At 38.3% G+C, this 22,209-nt stretch overlaps 1 protein-coding gene and 1 long non-coding RNA gene across 5 annotated transcripts in view; both read right to left on the bottom strand.

Annotated features, from left to right (window-relative positions):
• Positions 1–16,719, bottom strand: part of LOC131067856 (WD repeat-containing protein 55) — an 86,459-nt gene extending 69,740 nt beyond the window's left edge. The window contains exons 1-8 of one of the 4 annotated variants that reach the window (XM_059209735.1): positions 16,306–16,719; positions 16,017–16,066; positions 15,707–15,887; positions 15,572–15,607; positions 15,187–15,251; positions 14,940–15,027; positions 4,734–4,806; positions 4,126–4,232 (exon numbers count right to left, since the gene is read on the bottom strand). In XM_059209735.1, coding sequence (XP_059065718.1) covers positions 4,126–4,232; positions 4,734–4,806; positions 14,940–15,027; positions 15,187–15,251; positions 15,572–15,607; positions 15,707–15,801 — 464 coding nt within the window. In that variant the 5' untranslated portion in view covers positions 15,802–15,887; positions 16,017–16,066; positions 16,306–16,719. The remainder of the gene's footprint in view (positions 1–4,125; positions 4,233–4,733; positions 4,807–14,939; positions 15,028–15,186; positions 15,252–15,571; positions 15,608–15,706; positions 15,888–16,016; positions 16,067–16,305) is intronic. The other 3 variants (XM_059209734.1, XM_058003030.2, XM_059209733.1) reach the window with 3 other exon arrangements.
• On the bottom strand, positions 2,335–3,323 carry LOC131067857 (uncharacterized). Its single transcript, XR_009111880.2, has 3 exons — positions 2,752–3,323; positions 2,504–2,586; positions 2,335–2,413 (listed from the first exon to the last, which is right to left on the bottom strand). It is a non-coding gene; the product is annotated as an uncharacterized LOC131067857 (long non-coding RNA).
• Positions 16,720–22,209: the final 5,490 nt, after the last annotated feature.

The following is a 22,209-nucleotide window of genomic DNA, read 5'->3' as shown; positions in this document are numbered from 1 at the left end:
ATTATCATTTCATGGTATCAGAGCCTTGGTTCCTTTTTGGCGAATTTCATTGGATAGAGATTGATTTTCACTCTTTGGTATTGAACCTGTATATTCCTCAATAAGTGTGAGAAACAAAAATGTGCACTGTGATGAGCACATGACAGGGTGCTAGGTCAATGGTGAATAACAGTGTTCTCTTCTCAAAGGTAGATCACAAAGAATAGAGAACAGTCATTAAAGTGACAATCAAACAAAGAAGATCTAGTAGACAATCTATAATGACAATAATGAAGATGACACAGTTTTCAAAGGACCAAAATGACTTTCACATGAATGGGCAAGAAAGAAGGCCAAAGTATGACAGTGCATATAACAATGGCAAGCTACATTGAAAACGACAGTGGTAGCTAAGTGGAAAGGACGCTGTAAGTCAAAGGCATATGGAGCAAGGGGCAGCCAAGTTACAAGAAAATGAATTTTCGGTGTTTAGAAAGTTTTGTTGGCATTTCATCAAATTTTGCCAAAGCTTTCATAAGAATGGTACTTGATCTGTTATTTTGTTTTCTTGTTTGATCGAAGGATCACATAACAGTATGTGTGTGAAGTTACAAGGCCCCTTGAAAATCAAGAGATGGCTATTACAGTTGAGAACCATGATGGCAGTGTTAAAGAAGAATTGAAGGGTACAATGACATAGAAAAGTGTTGGATAGAGAAGGAGAATCTCTATTACAAAGAAGACTACAGGTCATGGTCATGACAGTTAAGAGACAATGACAGATCCTAAAGACAGTCTTCAGTGAGCAAACCTAAAAGACAGCAGTCAAAGGGAAGCCAAAGGGATCATTAAAGCAGTTATCAAGTGCATAAGATGAATAACATGACAGTTAAGACAAAGTTGACAAGAACGATGATGGATTTTTAAAAGCCAAAGGACTAAGCAGTGAACAGGGGTAAAAAATAGCTTTGAAGACATAAAGATCATAGATCTACCATGACACTGTCATGCTAGATGCAAGTAGTGTCAAAGGCTTCAATGAGAGTGTAAAGTGCATGATAATGAAACAAGGGAGTTCAAGAGACCTTCAAGAAAACCAATGACAGTTAATAGAGACCTTAAGGGCAGCAAAAAGAACAAATACAAAGGCATGATAGATCATAGAACAGAAGACAATGATATATATTATAGACAATGCTGCACAGTTACTTGATATGAGACATTCCAAGGAGTAGGCATGTACAGAGACCTAAAGCAGGGAGTTGAAGCCATGAGTAAGACAGTATACTGACTAAAACAGACCTAAAAGATGGTTTCAACTTCAAACTTTGGCGTAGCAAGGACATTCCTATGTCATCAAGGACTCGGAGAACATCATCAATCAAAATATACAGATGGAAAGACAGGCAAAAGATCACTGAAACAATTGGATTACGAAAATATTGGCATCTCTGCCCTTTTTGGAACAAGTTGATTACAACATGATGAGTAAGCATACATCTAAACCAAATTTCAATATGTAAATATTTATATAAATGTGTTTCTAAAGCTCACTGTCAAAGTTTTGAAATGAACAACAGAAATTAACACCAGAATAAAGATTAAACATAAATCTTTCATGAAGTAATAAAACTAGTAATATTTTATTTTTTTTGAACTATAATAAATATCATATATTTATAGGTAAGTTATTATTTTATTTATAAATTACGTTAAATCTGCTTATTTATACTATGTACAAAAATTATTTAAAATATCTTAAGTTTTAGATGCTATTTTATTTCTACTTAAATCTAAAATTTTCAATGCTATTTTATTTAATACTTAATTACTATTAACATGTATTTTATTTTTCCAAAATTAAAAAAAATTGAAATAAATTATTTATTGCATAGTTAATTATATAGTTATTTTAAGAGTAGTATATACTTTTTATTTACTAAAGTGCACAGCTATTCAATATATTTTATTTACTACAGTGTACAACTATTTCCTATAATTAAATGAAAATAACAATAATTTCAGTTATTAAACTTTTCTCTTTGGGTCATGTACAAAAATTATTTAAAATATCTTAAGTTTAGATGCTATTTTATTTCTACTTAAATCTAAAATTTTCAATGCTATTTTATTTAATACTTAATTACTATTAACATGTATTTTATTTTTCCAAAATTAAAAAAAATTGAAATAAATTATTTATTGCATAGTTAATTATATAGTTATTTTAAGAGTAGTATATACTTTTTATTTACTAAAGTGCACAGCTATTCAATATATTTTATTTACTACAGTGTACAACTATTTCCTATAATTAAATGAAAATAACAATAATTTCAGTTATTAAACTTTTCTCTTTGATTTGTTTTGTAATTTTTTCTTTAATAGTTTTTGTTAACACGCTCACACCTTTACACTTCACCCCTTGCTGCAGCTGTAGTTACACCTCTCAGTATAAGTATGCTTGAAAGTATTCTCAAAATCTGAAGTTTAATAATGTAGACTATAGAGAGAGACATTATACTTTCCCATTATTGATTACTTTCCTCGTCCAGTAGATTTTGATGTCTCTCGCTCAGGAAAATTGTCATATATCAAATTTTAAACCTGAATAATCAGTCAGATGTCCCTCTCAAAACCCTACGACTACAATTTCCTGTGAAAATCGAAATATAGGGCATGAAAGAGCTGAAAGAAGCAGGAAAAATCAGCAATATTTCACTGAAACTGCAGTATAACATAAGGGTTGGCATCATAGTGTTATGATCAAACCTCAGCAGTCCAACCGTAAGTGTTCACTCCTCAATCATAGCTTAGAGGTTAAGCAAACCTTTTCTCAATATCTACACATCCTGATTCCCTGTGTATCGCATTAAATCATTGCCAGTTCCAGGAGCATTAATGCTGACATATGTTTTGGGGTAAGTAACTGCCTGAGTATAAACCAAAAATTATCTGACTGTTGCTGGAATTGGATTCTCAATCTTTGTGACAGATTTTGAAAAATATGAATATGATTGAAATTCTTTCAGGTGGTGTGATCTACATTACAGGAAACAACAGAACACACCCCATTTCCCTAATTCCAATGAGGTAATGCCTCCAGTTCAAACCCAAGTGCAGGTTCCTAACAATTTGGATTCACCTGAAACACCAGGCCCTTCCAAGGAGAGGGCCCTGCATTTCTGTGGTGTCTCCATGGAAGTTGAGTAATGAAAATAAACAAAACAAACCTAACCCATTTCTAACCCCCTTCCCTTGGAAAGGACCACACATTTCTGTTATGTTTCTACAAAGAAAACATGGTTATAAGTGAGTGACAGAAATATAATAAATAAAAACTTAACCTAAACTAATACTCTGCCCCTGCCCTTCTCCCAATTACCTAACCCGACCCCCCCTCTAAGACCTAGAACAAATAACAGAAGCAAAACTAATCTTTCATTCTATTTCTATCCACTATTCCTGCAGCTGCATCTACCAAAACAAATATTATGTTTATTTCTAACTCTAATATTTCTCTACATTTTATGTGCAGACCATTTTGTACTCCCCAAAATATCAGCCTTCAATGTACACATTTCTATTTACTGGTAACAGATAGTTCAATTAGACCAGAAAAAAAGGAAGCATACAACAAATGTTTTTTAATTTTCCGCTAAGAGAACAGATTATTTGTCATGAGAAAAATGTGAACATTTAGTTTGTAGAAACAAAAAAGAAATAGGTGGCATTAATATCAAGTTTGTAGATTAAAGAACCAGACCAAGAACAGGTGTTATTCTGTTCAAGGTTACAACACTATGTTACAGAGAAAATCCAAAGAAGCATCATTTGATCCACATTGGTGCTGAAATTCTCAATGGCAACAAAAGATATTATTCCACAATATTTTCCTTTTGCTAGCTATCTGGTACTAGAAATAGCAGGTAGATCAGATGGTTTTCCACCAATATGGGGTTTTCCCAGAGGACCGGAAACATTAACATTTAGCACCTGACAGTTTATCAGAAGTTTGAAAGGTAATATAAGTGTCTCATTATAGCCTGTCAGTTTCTTTGCATGCATAGATAAAAATCCCAATTCACACCCCAGAGCTGAATCTCCTTGCTTACAAAGAAAAGACAAAATAGAAGAAAACAACACCTTGTCACAAGTAGCTGCTTGGTATCAGGAACAAATTCCATATCTGAAATATAATCTTCATGAGCCTCGACTTTGTTACAACAAGAATTCTGCCGAGTATCCCAAACCTGCATCAAAGTTAACAAATACAGCTATATGATGATTGACAATTACATTCTGATTTTTTTATTTATTTTTATTTTAAAGTTAACAAATACAAGACACCTCTAGAATAGCAAAAGTAAAACAAAAGGAAAATAAGATCCTCCAAGTTTTCGGCTAATAGATAGATTGCAACTAGGCTGTTTTGGTGTTTTGCCTATGACTCTTATTGGATTGTCAAAAATCTGTTAAATATCACAGTTTCACAAGATTATTACACAACAGAACCAGATACAGCAAATCAAACTAGTTGATATGTAGAATAGATAACCAAAATAACATCGTTGTTCACTTGATTGGTTCCTCATTTATCTGTTGGGTCTGCCCAAAAAAATAAGTGAATCTGAACAAGCATACTAAGGTTTAGAAACATAGTTTATGGATCCATTCTATTTTCACAAAAACTAATATACTCTAACATCACCAAATGCAAAATTCTTGAGTCATTAAAACCAGATTCAACCTACCTTAATCGTCCCATCATCATCTCCAGAGGCAATTGTTGTATCTGTTAAATTGACCAGACGATTGATGGCAGCCCTTTACAAGCAATAAAGAGAATCATTTTCAGAAATGCCCATTAATATTAACAACCAAAGAGTGAATGACATATACACATAATCACATTTCTTATCTATATTGCCATGGCTCAACATTAAAATTTAAAATAAGAAACTCAAACAATGCAAGAAAAATATCATCAAAATTCTGTAGTAGAAATTTTTAAACCATTTAGTTACAAGGCTAACAAATATGCCAAACTATATTGTAACGGATACATAGAGCTCTACCAGAATATTGGATGTGTTCTTAATGCCAGGGTATAGGATGAATTAATAAACAAAAAGAGAAGTCACCTTTCTAGTTTAAAACTGGACATCCTAAAATGAAATAATCTGAAAGAAAAAATAGTACCATGCAAGAAAGAACGTTTATATTCTCAGGCTATAAAAAAATCTGAAGGTACTCAAGAGTCAAGCATACAGTTCAGAAACAGTGGTTGTGACGTTACCATTCAGAACAATGTTATATTACAGGAAAAATCATATCAGCAATGAGATATACAAGGAGCAATATGAGCAAGATGCTGATTCCAGGGAAGAGTCACGGTAAACCCATTATCCAAAAGATTTTTAATTTGAAGATGACCATACATATAGATTACAGCCTCAAGAAAGGACTGTTGAAAATTTGGACAACTTAGTTGTGCATGAACAGGACAATTCATCCCATGAATGTGGTCTGTGCCTCTACAATAATTGTCAATATGGAACTGGAAAAACAGTTCCTGACTTACAAAAATATGCATACTGACGAAAATGCTATCACTTGTTTAAGGTTAATTCATCATGTACTTTATATTTGCACAAGAAAGACAGACAATTGCAAATTGAGGTTGTACACAACAATATAGTGCCCAACCACCTATATGAAAGTATGAACATGGACTTTTAGGCAGTTTGTCCATGACAAGGCCAGCTGACGATTATTTGTGTGACTGTGTGGTCGTAAGGCATTTCAGTGAGATATTAGATGACAATTGCAGATCAAGAAGCTACCCAAAAGTGTTGGCATAATGTTGTCATTGATGTCAACAAAGTCAAGTTGCAGTTTGCAGAAGAGTTGAAATGCAGAAAAGAATGGATTGGAGATGAGCAAAAGAATTGGATTTATGTGTTTCAGATCAGTATCATGACTCACCATCGGTCTCACAATGTGTCTGAATCCATCGGGTTGGATTTAGGTTTGTTTCAGATGAGTTTATTGTGAAAATCTCTAAGGTTGCAGTATTGTGGTGAGACCACAGTTTGGTCTTATCGACATGTTCCTTGTCGATGAGACTTGGTCTATCGCCAAGACCCCTTTTGTCTCTTATCGGCCCCTTGGTGTTATACCGATATGCTTCCCTTTCAGTGTGACATGCATTTCCTCTTGGCGACATGCATTTATTGTCGGTGTGACATAGCATTTCAGTAAGACTTATTTCGGCCCTTGCAGACTCATCAAGTTGTGCCAATATGCTCCTTTGTGTGGGGTCCGCTGTTTCTCCATTGGTGTTTGTCTATTGGTCCATGTGTGCTATGGTCCACTCTTGTGGGGCCCTTGGTGCTGTGGCGGTCAAAGGTCTTTTCAGTAAGACCTTGCCTTTCGGCAAAACCTATTTCGAACAGTGTAGAATCTATGTGTCATGCCATTATAGTATTTTTCGATGTAAGGTGCAATCAGTCTTGGCGACAGTCTCCCCTTGGGTGTGACCTCTGTCGGACCCACTTCGCCCATGTATTCGATGTATCTATTTGGCGGTTGCTGATTGGTCCACCCTGGCAGTGAGTTGTTTCATGTGGGGCCTATCAAAGTCTCTTATTGGCCTATTGTGCCTGACTAAAAAAGTGGAAGTGTATCGCTTTTGCTCCTAAGTTCGTGTTTCTCCCGATCCTCCGAACTACGATGTGGACCCCACCAAGCATCTCATGTCTTATGTCGTGTGATCACGTCCAACTGAAAAAATTGAAGTCATTTTGTTCTCAGTTCTGACTTTGGGCCAATCTCTAATCTCCGATAGTCAGGCCCACTTTGTCCGAGTGTGTGTAGATGTCCAAGTGGCGTATGCTCGTTGGCTTACTTAGGCCGAGTTGGTTTGGTGCGGCCCCTTTCTCCTTTATGCTCTCTGATTCCATATGGCAGGCGCAAATTGGCTTCTCCAGTTGTGTGGGCCCCGCTGTGGTGGGCCAGCAGAAATGCCTTATCGACAAGATATTTTCCTTGTTTGGGCACCCCTTTTAAACTACACCGAAATCCTTTGTTCGGAGTGACCGAGTAATGTTGGGTCGACCAAGTGCTTCGTGTCGGTGTGATGACCTTTATGTCTTGGCGAAGTCCCTTCATTTCGGCAAAACTTAGGGTTTCGGTTTAACCCTTTTCACTTTGTGCCGACTCCCTTGAGACGTAGCAATACCATCTTTTCGGTAGGACAAGGGTGCCTCTTGTTGATAAAGGTTCTATCTTCCAAGTGATGTAGATGATGTCTTGGCGACCTTGGATCTCTCTTCGATAAGACTTAGTGGTTTCGACAAAACTTGGAGCTCAATCTGGCAACCCTTTATGCTATATCGACAAAGGGGCTCTAGTTCGACAAGACAATAATCTGTCTTGACTGTTTGAGATGTTTTTGTCGACGCGATGGTAGCCCGATAGACACAAAGGTCCATGTGGCAATTGACCGACGTTGACTAGGAGACTTGGATGACAGATTTGAAGACATGTGGCATCCAAGTTGGTAGAAAGGTGATTCAAACAACAGAAGACATACTTGCAGAGATGGTGGATCTTAAATGAGGTAGTTGTCTATCTCATCAGACCAAGTTGAGAAAGGATGGAGAATGCTTTAATGGCAAACATGTTGCAGACTGTTTTTGTGTCTCGAGGAAAGATATCAGATCTCATTGGGCAGATGAAGATTACTAAAGTTAGTAATCTGAACACAGAGAATAATCTGAAGACAGAAAGGAAGGAATTAATATGGGTGCCAAATCTCAGTACTGAGGATAAAAATCTTCTGCAATGAAGATCTCCAAGATAACAAAAAAATGAATAAAATATTTGAATTCTACTTGGAGGGAAAATGTTTTTGCTGATCGAACAAAGAAAAGGTTTATGACATTTGACAAGGGCAGTTGAGGTCGCTGAGATGGCAGAGACATAAAAGTGGATGCTGATAAAAAATAGATAAGGGAAGGAGCAGAATAAAAATCAAGTAGAGAGTTGCAGAACAGTATTGAGTGCAGCTAAACGGAGTGAAGAATAACCAAGTGTGAAAGAGTAGGAATGTTTATGTTGTGAAGAAGTGTTGCAAAACAAAGTTGGGAGTGATTTCAAAAAGAGAGAGTGCAGAAAAGAAAGAGAGTTGATTACAGAGCCAACTCTATAAGGAAGTGAAGGTACTTGTGAAGAAGAAGAGAGAGAAATCATCAAAGGAGGGCATAGAAGACATTCAAAAGAAAACCATGATAATGAGTAGAGAATAAAAGGCAGAGAAAGGATTCTAGAAAGACAAAATTTGAGAGCAGCAGTGCGAACATGATTTAGGTGCTACAAAACTCATTTGTAACAAGGTTTCTTATTGTGTTGATATTAATCATTGAGTCATTGTAATTCTCTGAGTGGGTGCTCAGAGCAGGGGTAGGTGCTCCTTTGAGTAGATGCTCATAAACTTCAGGGGTTGGTGCTCCTTTGGGTTGGTGCCCATAAACTTTAGGGGTTGGTGCCCATAAACTACAGGGATTGGTGCTCCTTGGGGTTGGTGCCCATAAATGTTGTAATCAGTTTTTCATTGTGAGGTTGGATTGGAGCAATAGAGTCCAGCAGCTATTCTCACCGAGGTTTTTCCCCACAGTGAGTTTTCCTCGTAGATCCTGTGTTATGAGATTGTTTTTATGTGTGTGTGCAATTTGCTTTAATGTCTTTGTTAATGAATTGCTTGGTCTTGGTTTTTAGAGATTTAATCTTTTAGAAAGTTTCAAGTTTTTGAATATCACTGATTCACCACCCCCACCCCCCCCCCCCCCCGGTGACCTATTGTGTTCCTTCAAAAATTTCTTCACTCCTGCATGGATATATAATTCTTAATCAAGAAAAAAGATTCTTGGGCTAGTTAAGGAGCTCTCTATGAGAAAGGTAAACACTAGCTTAAGTGTTCCATTGCATTTGATGTTGTATATTAAAATCCATGAGAAATGGATTCTTTGGCAATATTTCCATCAATTGAGATGACAATCTCAGTCTGTCTGTCAGTTTGAGGATGGTAACTGGTGCTAGGAGTCAATTTTGTCCTTGTCATATGGAAGAGCTCTTGCCAAAAAAGGCTAAGAAACCGTCTATCTTTGTCACTAATGATGTTTTTTGGTAGTCCATGCAATCTGAATACTTCCTTGTGTTAGTTTTAGTACTTTCAGATTGGATAAAACTCAGAAAATCGGAATTAGTTTCTAACTAGGTTAATTAGATTTATTGTTTTCCAGATTTAAGCATAGTAAAGGAAATGAATGCATAAAGACAAAGCACAATTACCCTGGGAAAACCTCCTAGGAGGAAAAACCCAGCCAGAAAAGATCCTCAGATCTGATTATGGTTTTGAATTCAACTGATAATTACACACTTATCTGGAGTATAGATGTTGCAGTCACAAGGAAGATGACATAGAAGTCTACGCAATTAGTTTGCTGATGGAGATCATGATTTGCAGTCCTTCTAATCTGACTTGCTGTGCGTAACAAGGGTAGCTGCACCTTTCAACTAGTTCGCAGTCCTTCTATAGGGTTTGTTTGAGCCTTTAATGGAGTTCTCTATCTCTTGGTGGTGATCTGCTGCCTTTGATGAAGTTTGCTGTCTCCTATTAATGATCTGCTGCCCTTTAATGTAGTTAGCAGTTATCAACTGCCTTGAATATATATTTCGCTTCCTTAGAATATATTTCGCATCTTCTTGCAAAACTAAATGGATGAATGTTATGTGAAGTGTATGCTTTATTTATAGGAGTAGCAATACTTCTAATCATGTCGGCCTTCTTTGCAATTTAAACATATTAGTTTATTTAATTCCTTTTAAGCGAAATGGATAGGGTCGGCTCTATCATGGTGGCGTGTTGGGTTTGGGTGTAGCGTGGGGACCTTTTAGGTGGAGCCGAGAGGTATGGGGCCTGGCCCTATATGTCGGAGAAGGGGCTGGCCCCCTTAGGCAGATTCCAATGTTGCCCAAGGCAATTGGAATCCGCCAGCCCTAATTACAAACAACACCTTGAAGAAGATTTTGGCTACTTGGGGTGCCCTGTATCCTATGAATATTGCCATAAAATGTGCATTCTTAGTTAATCGATCTTCTACCACATAGATAAACATAGATAAAGTCTTTCCCTTGGACCTTTGGAATACCTGTTATAAAGTCCATAGAGATGCTATCCCATTTTTGGTCTGGAATTGGTAGAGGTTGAAGTAGACCTGCTAGGTGTGTTTGCTCAGCTTTGTTCTTCTGACATGTCATACATTCTTGAACATGTTTCAATATATTATTTTTAAGTCCTTTCCAAGAGTATCTTTCTCTCACCTGTTTATATGTCTTGTAGTAACCTTGGTGTCCTGCTAGAAGAGTATCATGAAATTCCTTAATGATCTTTGTCTTCATTTTTGAGTTGGATTTAAGATATATTAGTTTTTATAAAGGATAAGTTCCTCTACCACCTTATATTCTTCATTTGGTAAGTTTCCTTCCAGAATATTATTTGCATATGAATCTTCGGCATATTCAGCGATGATAGAGTTCTTCCATTCTGCGGAAATATCTATTAGGGTGCACGAGTATGTTTTGTGCGATAATGCATCTAATACAATATTATTTTTCCCTTTTACATATTATATATCAAAGTTACAAGCTTGAAGTTTGTTAACTCACTTTTGTTGTTGATCATTTAGATCCTTTTGTTTTAAGAAAAACTATAAGCTATCGTGATCTGTCTTAACCATGAATTTACCACAAACTAAATATTGCCTGAATTTGGCCAAGGCATGCATTATGGCCAGCATTTCTTTGTCGTAAATAGAGTAGTCTTTTGGTTGTAGTGAGTTTGTGGCTTTCGTAGGCAATCGGGTGCTTGTCTAGTATGAGCACTGCTCCAGTACCTTCTCCCAATGCATCAAATTGCAATTCAAATGGCAAGGTGAAGTCGGGGATGGCTAGGACAAGACATGTACTCGTTATCTCTTTAAGATTCTCACAGGCCTGTTGGGCTGCTTCGTTCCAAACAAAGACTCCTTTTATTATTAGGTTCGTGAGGGAGGCTGAAATTTTTTAGAATCCTTTCACAAACCTTCTATAATAATTGCATAGGCCCACAAATCCCCTTAAATGGGTTAGGGTTTTTGATTTAGGCCATTCTTTGATAGCTTTGATTTTTTCTTCATCCACTCTCACTCCCTGTGCACTAATCTTGTGGCCTAAATAGAGAATTTTCTTTGATCCAAATTCACATTTTGAAGCTTTGGCATATAATGACTCTTGCTCAAAGATTTCTAATACCTCATCAATGTGCTTAAGGTCATCCTCCCATGTCTTTTTGTAGATTACGATGTCTTCAAAGAATATTAATAGGAATTTCCCGAGTTGCTTTCTAAAGGTGTGGTTCATACAAGATTGAAATGTGGTTGAAGCATTGGTTAATCAGAAAGGTAGGACCAAAAACTCAAAATGTCCATAATGGCATCTAAATGTTGTCTTTGGAATATCTTCTTCACTCATTTGTATTTTGGTGATAACCTGATTGTAAGTCGATCTTGAAGAAGTATTTGGCTCCATGGAGTTCATCAATGAGCTCATCCACTCTAGGGATAGGCTATCTATTTTTAATAGTTTTCTTGTTCAAAGCTCGGTAATCAATGCACGTCAACATTGTACCATCCTTCTCTTGAACAAGTACCACTGATGATGCAAAGGGGCTTGAGATTGGTTGAATGTGACCCATCTCTAGAAGTTCATTTATCATTTTTTCTATCTCTTCTTTAAATTTTTGTGGATGCCTATAAGTAGTAATTATAGTTTGTGCTCCTTTTTCTAATTCAATAATGTGTTCAAATCCTCTTTTGGGGGGCAGCCCTGGAGGGATATCATCAAAGACCACCTTATGCTTTTTAAGGATAGGTTGTATATCAATGTGTGTGGCCTAGCCTTGTGAGGTAGACCTATCAAGGATCATGCACTAAGCTGCCCATTCTCCTTGTCCCTTCTTGAAAATTCTTTCCATCCTTTTGCAAGAGACCACCTTTGGGGATCCATTGGGTAATCCTTTTAATGTAATTTCTTTCCCTTCATGCAAAAAATGGATTGACAAGTTGGGAAAATCAAACATGAAGCACCCTAAAGAATATATCCAAGGAGTGCCTAGGATTACATCAGCATCTAAAGGTACCACATAGGAGTCTTCCTTAATGACATGTCTCCCCAAGAACACTTCTAGGTACGGGACTATTTTGTTGCATTGAACCATGTCCCCGGTAGCTGTTGCTGCTGCAAATCCTTTAAAGTTTTCAGTTTTTTAGCTTTCTTGTTGCTACTAACCCTTCATTTATAAAATTGTGGGATGCCCCACTATCCACAAGGGTGATAACTCTCTGCCCTTTGAGTTTACTTTTAATGCAGAATGGAAGATATTTGGAAGTTTGGGTAATGGTGGCCAAGGTTATATGTTCATCATCTTCAGCCCTAACTCTCTTGTTGGCATTTTCCTCAATTTCTTCAGCGGTGGTTGCACCCATCTTTTGGGCTCGACCCTGCTTGCCACATTTGTGCCCTGGTTCCCATCTTTCCTTACAACTATAAAATAATTTTTCCTTCTTATGGCAGGAATGACCACGTTCCCAAGGTTCCTTACATGTGTAACATAGGTTCTTTTTCCTGAGTTCGTCACATTCTTCCCTGGAATGGAAGGTTTTGTGAGCTCCATTTTTCTTGTGGAAGGATTTGCCATGGTTATTAGGGGGCTTGTTACTTGCTGATGCAGCCACTAGTCTTAATGATTTTTCAATGGCGTCTTCTAAAGATAGTGGATTGAGAGCACTTACTAACCCTCTGAGTGAGTCTTTTAAACCCTCCACAAATAGGTCAGTGAGCCTATCTTCTTCTACCCCTGGGACTCGGACTGAGTTCTCTGAAATTCAGTTATATAGCTTTCTATTGTTCCCTGCTGTTTCAACTGAGTCAGTCTTTCAAAGTCTTCTTGAGGGTGTTTCCTTTCAAACCTCTTAATAAGTTTTTGTGAGAATTCTTCATAGGAGGTTATATTTTGCTGCCCTTGGCTGTAGAGGCCATGATGACACCACCATTCATGGGCTAGACCTTCCAAGTGTAGGATAGCAAATTGGAGTGCATTCTCCTCGGTCATTGGGCTAAGTGTAAAATAGGTATTCAACTTTTGCAGCCAAGCATGGGCTGTGATTTTTTCTGACCCATCACAGTTTGGGAGTGTTACTTTATTCACCTTATGTTTTAACTCTTTATTTGGTTGCCTCTTTCCTCTCCTGGGTACCTCATGTCTCTTGGCTTCACAAAACTCTCTAAATGTTATAAGTTCCCTAATCTCAGGGTCCAAGTTTTTATAAGCTCTAGCGATTTCTTTGGTTCTGTTACAGCCCTTCATCTGTTGTGGATGGTTTGCTAGAGGTGTTGAGTGTTGTGTCCCCTTTTTCAATCCGTGACTATTAGTGAAATGGCCTTTTATCATAGGATTAGCAATAGATGAGTCAGTAGATACTTTCAGTTTTCAATTAGAAATGTGTTGCATTTGAGGGATAAGGCAGTTGAGCCTTGTGTCCTACAGATGACCAATGGCTGGGTATTTTTGTCCTCCAGTTAAGCAGTGGCTAAGCCTCCAATGCCTAGCACTAATAGTTAACACCAATAATTGAGGGTAGACTGACCAAATAACAGCCATCAATTTAGGAGTAACAGCCTATGACTGTGAATTGACAGCTTTGAGGGAGTGTTGTTCAATTTGCAATCATCAATTAGTTACCACTGTTTGTGGACTGACTGCCCATGATTAAGGATCACTGGGAGCTGGGTCTATAAAATATAGCATAAGGAACAAGAGAAGACACTAATTACCAAACATTCTACTCTCATTTCAGTGTTAATGGCATTGCTACAGCAGCTGGGTGTATTAGAGATGAAACCCTTCAGGCATGAACCTACCATGCTGGGGATGGAAACACTCACACGCACTACATATCAATTAGTATAGAATTGGTAAGTTGGAAGCACCCAATAAGTTATAGCAGATTGGTAGACTTCCCTTTGAATGTATGTTTATAGTAGAAAATTATAATTGTTGCTAGTCTCTTTTGTCTCTGTTATTTATGCATTTGGTAGGGTTCATTACATTGAGGATGATTCTGAGTAACTGGGGATGGTTTTTGTTGCCTGTGGAAATGTTTTGTTTTGGTGTAGTGCTAGTTCTATGCTTGAGGACGTTTTCATGGGTTTTCCTAATTTCAAGCAGGGTCCCAGCGTGCTGTTGATGTCTATGCATATGGCAAGATCATTCTTATAAACCTAATTCTTACTTAAATGCAAAACTTTTCATTTTCAAGTTAATATAATATGGATGAGGCCTCAATCCAACAATTTATGCGGCCAAATAAAAAATATTGTGGACCTGTGAACTGTGGAAAAGTCTTTGAGAGTCTCTAGTATGTCAGCGGATATGACCAATCACAACAAAGACCTCCGTCTACATTATTTTATACTTAATACAAGCAACGGAACAAACAAAAAGAACTTGTATTTCAGTTTCAAATGAAAAGCCATGCATCGTCTGCATAAAATGATTCTCTATTCTAATTCATTTTCAAGAAATAAATTATGATGGAATCGATTATTAATCTAGTGAATAGAAAAACTAATGCGCCTTTTGATTTATTACTTTCTAAATTACAATGCATGTGTAAACCCACTTATATAAAAATGCGTTCAGTTCTAAACTCTAAGCTTTGAGAAGTCAAACTAAAGAAAGCATCGTGACAAGTTGAAATTTGAATTTTTTTAAGCTTTATATCAGATACTTTGAGTATGTTGCATCCCTGCAATCAGATAAGTAGTAATGCCTATATGAAGCAAGAATGAAAAATTACCCATGAGCGTTGTCTAGCCGAGCAATTGGTTGTCCGGTTTCAACATTTGTGGAAAGGATAGAGCAATCTGGAGATGCTGTTAAGACAGCTGAATATCAAACAAAAGATGGATTAGGGCAAAGCTTGTAAGACTCTGGTCCATTTCTCAAATTCAATTCAAAGCAAGCAAATGGACAAAAATTATTATTTGCACAACTGCCTCTTCGAATCCACATCCAGAAAGTTTACATAAGCATGGAATACTTACAACGCCCACCATCAACAAAACGAACTGCTCTACAGGATTCATTGTGAGCAGTTGTACTCCACAATCTGCATTTACATCCAAGCAAATATAAGCTCTTAAGTTAGTAAAGTACCCCAATTCCCTGCATGGATATAGCATACAGTGTGGCATATAGAACAGACGAGACCAAATGCAAGACCTAGATGAATTTCATTAAAGAGATATTTTCTGGCATATAAGTTGAAGGACAGGCGGCAAATAAAAATCAACCAACAAAAAAAGTCATATCAAATTCTTTGTAAGATGGTTATTTCAATTATGCTTTGTTTAAAGACTGTTCAAATTCCATGAATGAAACAAGGGTTTTGGGTTTAAGAGAAAAGAAGTTTCTATTGAATAAGCTTACGTTTGAGAGTGAGACAATGAGTCATCGTAACGGAACCTGCAAAAGGCAAAAAAACGCAATTAGAATTTTGCAAAATAGTTGAAGCCAATTGAAATAAACGCAGAGGAGAAAGGAGAAAGGAGAGAGGATGATGACAGCTGAAGGCGGCCTGTAATGAGTCCAGCTGCAACGATTGATTCGCTAGGATGGAAATCCAGGTCAAAAGGCTGATCTTCCACTTCAATGTCCATGTCTTTCTCTGCACCACAAGCCGGTACACTAATTTCCTTACTGGTTACTCGATTGGCTTCTAGAAAGCCCGATATAGGAAAGCTGTCTTGAACCAAAAAAATATTATTCAGTAGCCGGGAATGGGATTAGCTCTTTAAAAAAAAAACTACTCTTTCAAAAGCAAATACTTTCCATTACTATTTTAACACCCACTTAATCACGAACAATTACCAACCTATTGAAAAGCCACTGCCAAAAGAAGAAACGAAGAAACCTAATGGCGTCCTGCGCTATAGAAAAACCAAAAGACGCCTGAGAGACCCTTCCCTTCCCTTCATTGCTCAGTACTCATCAAATCCTTGCTTTTGTGGTTAATAAAACATGCTTAATAAAGATTATGGTTGGTTGTGTATTTTAGTCTAGGGTTAATATAATATAATGTGTTATTAGCCGAAGAACCTTCCACCGGAAGTCTGGTGTCTCACGCCGGAAAAGTATTTTCAGCATTTTGACAATTTTTTTACCTTTTCTATTGGATTCCTCACGTTAAAAAGAAGCACTGCCCTCCCGTTTTCTTGACCTCCCGGTACAAATGGTGAACTCCTATTCGACGGAATTGACAGTAAGCGAAACGCGACGGCTTCACATTTGAAGCCCTAACAGAGAAAGATTTCCCCGCGTAAGCAGCCGGTGGTATGTTATTTTAGCCGAGAATGCGTCCAATGTGGGTATCACCGGCGGAGGGACAATTGATGGTTAATCCTCAAAATTCGTGACGCGGATTGACGAAGAAAAGAATAGTATGGTTAGCTGCAATGTGACGGGAGATTGCTTTGGGGATGAATGCCGGTCCAAGCTTGTTTTTGGGCTGTGAACATTTTCATGTTTCTAACGTATATATCTAATTGTTTATCAGAGGCTACTCTTGAAGCTGTGTCGCAACATTTTTATCGATCACTATTTATATACCTTGCATTCTTTTAGAGGATGCGCATGACTGACCAAAAAAAAAAAATGTCTATGTTTATTGTTAGGCTTTCATATATATAGTCATGAGAATTGTAAATATTTACTAGCATATTTATATTTTAAAAAATCTAAGTAAAGTATGTCAAAAGATATCAAGTTTTGAAATATGCAATATTTATATATTCAACAATAGAGTGTGAGGTGCAAATAAAGTCAAGAAGAGACCGAATTTTAATTGATACGTTGGACTTCACGATATATAATGTAGGTATCCCATATTGGGCATGTAACAATCTGAATGATGACTTCACCTGATGCACTATAAATCTGAATGAATAGTTAAACTTAAGAGTAGCAAGCAACCATTCTTCAAGTGGTCCTGTGTGGTAACTTATCTGTGAATGTCCTTTAAGAAATCTCATGAACTTCATCTTGAGTTGTTCAGATAGGTTGTGTTTTTTAAATGTCACTGTTGGCCTAATAGTGACCTTCCAAATACATCCAGCAAGGTAAAGATCTTTTTTTTTTTTATTAAAGATAATGAGTTCAAAATTACATAAGAGTTCAAGATTACATCAACCAGAGGCCTAGCCTCACTCGATCAAAAACATATACAGTTTACAGAGGACGACACTGATCAAAAAATATAATTACAACCAAGATCTGCAACATGACTAAGATAGAATGTCCAATGAGCGATCAACCCAAGCCACCCAGCCAAGAGGACCATCCATCCAAACCAAGTCTTTGTGAGCTTGCACCTGAGCCAACAAGGAAAGCTCATCTAATCTGGGGTTCCCATTCTTCCTGATTTCATCTTTAATTTTCTCGCAGGCAACCTCGAACGCATGTAGGTCATCTAGGGTTCTCCGCCAAAGGGGGCCATTCTTCAACTCGTGAAAATAAAAGGATGCACCGCATTGAATGAACCTCTTTAACTTCTTCCTTTCCACCATCATCGTAACATGAACCTGCAGAAAAATTTTGAAATGTGTGAGTTTCCTGAAAAACTCAGTAAGAACTCTCAGCTTACCTTGAAACTTTTCTTCGTTCCTGCATTTCCAGATCTGCCAAAGAATGTTAGAAGACAGCATATTCCAAAATAAATTCGAATCCTTATGCAAGCGAGGCACATAACCAGAAATGATATTAAGAATGCTCGTATTGAACGGATAAATAATGCCAAATCTATTCCAAATTTCCTTAGCAAAGAGACAATCAAAAAGGATATGTTTACCAGTTTCTGGAACCTTACACAGATTGCACAGATCAAAATGAGAATCAGAATCAGTACTAAACCTCTTGATAGGAAGTCTGTCAAGTAAAACAAGCCATCTAAAACAATTGATTTTCGGCTCAACAGGACTTTTCCAGAGCCGCTGAAAAACTTTACTCCACATCTTGTCATCAAGGGATAGATGCCACGTAGAGTTCACATGACTGAAAATGTCTTTATTCTGATTAATAACAGAATGAATGTGTTTGGCTTTAAGGCAGTCCATAGCCACACCTCCGGGCCACAAGCAATGAAGATGTCTAAGGGAGTCCACGTTGCAAACAGAGGGGAGGTGTCTGGAGGCTTGTCTCACCATATTGTACGTTCTTCTCTGAGAGTCAGGAATATCAAATTTAGATTTGATAGCATCCCAAGACGGGAGAAGATCACCCTCGAACAGGTCTACAAACTGCTTGATACCTTTTTTAGCCCAAGATCTAGCAGAGCAGCCCTGCATTAAGGCAAGGGGTTTCCCATTAATGACAAGATTCCACCAAATGGATCTCTCACCGTGGAGAGAGCCTTGGTGGTACCAGCTCTTATTCATAATGTGGTCCCTGACCTGTTCCCAGGCCTTCCAAATGGCCTTAAAAACCATAGAACCTTGAACCGCAACCGGGAATTCCCCCAACAGAAGATCACCAAAAGGGAGATTCTTCCAAGACTTAGCTTTCTTGGGATAACCTCTCTCTATGTTGTGCCTAACAAGCACTTTCCACGGGCAGTCACCATTCAAAGAGAGAAATATCCACTTGGCGGAGAGGGCAATCCCTTGGAGTTTCAGGTCCTTAAGCCCTAAACCACCAAAGGACTTGTCCACATGACACCAAGCCCACCTGACAGCATGACACTTCTTATTACCTTTACCATCGGACCAGAGGAAAGATCTGATGGTGCTCTGAATGTCTTGGATCTGGTAGTTACTGAATAACCAAGCTGAAGAATAGTAGATACTATAAGAGGACAAAATTTTCTGACACACTTGAATACGACCGGCCAGAGACAAAGTTCTATTATGCCATTTATTAAGCTTGTTAAGAATTTTATCTCTAACCCACAGCCACATGCTTCTAAGACCAGGATCTACAGAAAAAGGAATACCGAGATATTTAACAATTTTCTTAGGACCACCCCACTGAAGACCAGAACAAGAAAACCACTCAGGAGGTTGATCTTCCCAACCCAAATAGATCGACTTGGCAGGGGATATGCGAGCACCAGAGGCAGAACAAAAAAGATCAAGTTTCCCTTTAAGGACACTAAAATTCTCTTCGGAGAGCTCGAAAAACAGAGCAGTATCATCGGCAAACTGACAGTTAATAAGCATATCATTGTTGGGGAGACTAATACCTTTGACCACAGGAGAAAGAGAGGCATCCCGGAGAATGTAAAACAGAGCCTCAGAAGAAATAACAAAGAGAGTAGGGGCAAGCGGACAACCCTGCCTTATAGACCTACTGAGCGGAAATGAGGGCGAAAGAATACCATTTATTTCAACTTGAGCCGAGGCATCCTTGAGCAAGGTCTGAACAGCACTACAAAAAAATGAAGGAAAACCAAAAGCCTCCAACATCATAAGAATAAACTTCCATTCAATCCTATCATAAGCCTTTTCAAAGTCAAGAAGCAGCATGGCCGAATTCTGATTGGAGCACTTAGCCCACTCCATAGCCTCCCAACTAGTGATCAAATTCTCCAAAATATACCTCCCCTTAATAAAGCCAGTTTGAGTCGGACAAATAAACTTAGGGAGGATATCCACCAGTCTCAGGGCCAAGACCTTCGCTAATATTTTGTAGGAGACATTGAGCAGAGTGATAGGCCTCCAGTTCTTAATGAGAGCCTTGTTCCCTTCCTTAGGAAGAAGTCTGATAATGCCTTTATTAATCTCCGGACCTAAAGATCCGTTCTCTATGGCTTCATTGAACAGGTCAAGAAGATCCTTGCAAATCCAACTAGAGTTAGCCTTGTAAAATTCAACCGGGAAACCATCAGGGCCCGGAGCCTTTTCATTGCAGAGATTTTTAATTGCATTCTCAATTTCTTCAATAGTAATAGACTTAGAAAGTTTAAGAATGTCACTAGGATCAAGCTTCCTAGGAATAAGTGGTTTACACTTATTCCTAGCAGCTTCAGCTTCCTGAGAGTCTTCGGAAGAGAACAGAGCTCTGTAAAACTCAGCAAAGGCCTTGGCAATGTTGACTGGGTCAGAAATATCCTGATTGTCAACCATAAGTTTATCAACCGCCTCTTTACAATGTTTATTTCTAAGCAGATTGAAGAAATATTTAGTTCCTCTATCACCAGCATGAAGCCAATTAGCTCTGGCACGAAGTCTCGCGCCCTTGATCCTAAACTGCTGATGAGAACTGAGAGCGTCTTTAGCAGCCATAAGTTGGGTTAGCCGATCAGGGTCAGACCTATTGTTTTGAATATTATTCTCAGCCTCCTGAAGATTGGAACATAACAACTTCTCAACATAACGGTAATCTTTAGCTTTTTTCTGGCCAATAGTTTGAAGAAATTTCTTCCAGGTAGACATGTTACGCAGCCATCTATCCAAATGAGATAAATGTTGCATACTAAGTTTATTAATGCCCCTAATAATAAGGAGGGCATTAAGCACATCTTCATCAGAGAGCAAGCTAGAATTCAAAATAAACTTATAATTTCTATTCCTGGTATGCCTGGGAGCAGAGATATAGTTGACATTGGCCACAATAGGATGATGATCAGAAAGGGAGGTAGCAATGGTTCTAATAATGTTATCTTCACCAAAAGGAATGAAGGAAAAGAAATGCTTATTGGCATAGAAACGGTCCAACCTGGAGTAGATTCTAGCTTGCCCCTGTTGAAAATTACACCAAGTATGCCAGAGACCACGGTGGACAGCTTTATTCCCAGCTAACGGGTCAAACAGGTTCTTGTTATAAACTAACCTATTCCATAAAACATACTCATTCTCATTCCATTTCATAGGGTGACCTCCAATTTTATCCTCCTGAGTCTCAATCATGTTGAAATCCCCCCCAAAAAGCTAGGGGATGTCCGGAAGAGAGTTCAGCCAACTCCACAAATTACTTCTATCACGGGAGTCATTAGGGGCATATATAGTACAAATGCCAAAAGAGCAGTTATCACATTCAACAGTGCACCACACAGCTCTCTGACAAGGAGAGCATCCATGACTGACAATAAACTTTTTCCACTTTTGATCAATAAGGAGAGCAACTCCCCCTTTACCTCTGACATGGTTCAAGGTAAACTTCACAGCATCTTTCCAAATAAAATTAAGACTAGTGTCTAACATGAAATCAGTGGCCTTAACTTCTTGAAGCATCAAAAAATCAACATGCTGAACAGAAGACAAAAGTCTTTTAACCATGAATTTCCTGTCGGGAGATTCAAGCCCCCTCACATTCCAAGATAAACAAATCATTGAGAAACCTTAGCTGAAATAGCAAACGCATCAACTTCCTTGCAGTGCCCCAACTGTTGGAGCCCCTCGGCAGGATCATTTTCAAACACTGAGAAGGAAGGCAAGCACTGTTGGAGCCCCTCGGCAGGGATGACCTCAAGAACACAGTCGTCCTCAATTTCCTTGAAGACCTTCTGCGATCTTATCTTACCAACACCATTGTGGGCCGGCCGAACACAGTCATAACCAGCACGCGAGGACGAACTTGAATCAACATTACCTCTCGATGTATCATGATTGAGACTAATAGAATTAAGCACTGGGGGAGAAGAGGGCTTAGAAGGTGAAACACGGGCTTGCGGAGTCTTATCTTGCTGAGAGAGGTGCATACCTTTGCGTTTCTTCTTGGAGTGGACTACAACAAAACCATCACCCGAAATAGGGTCAAAAGCAGCACTAGAATCATGAGAAATGAGCTGACCTATAATGGTGGAATCGTCACTATCAATTTTCTCACTAGCAACTTTTGACGAAACCCTAGGCATAGCAGGAGGGTTCAGGAGATTAGGGTTCTCGACAACATCCTTAGGGTTAGTGGGTGTAGTAGAGACCGATGAGGAGACACCATTTTGCGGCTGCGAGGGTTTGGGAGCCGAGGCTTCATTAACAACTTTCTACTTATTTAGAGGATTTTTTTTGATAATAGGGCAGTCCTTCCTGCGATGCCCTTCCTTACGACACAGGAAACAAGCATTGAGCCCACCC

The sequence above is a fragment of the Cryptomeria japonica genome, chromosome 8, assembly GCF_030272615.1.
Source record: "Cryptomeria japonica chromosome 8, Sugi_1.0, whole genome shotgun sequence".
Taxonomy (NCBI): Eukaryota; Viridiplantae; Streptophyta; class Pinopsida; order Cupressales; family Cupressaceae; genus Cryptomeria; species Cryptomeria japonica.
This window is presented reverse-complemented; position numbering and strand designations above follow the sequence as displayed.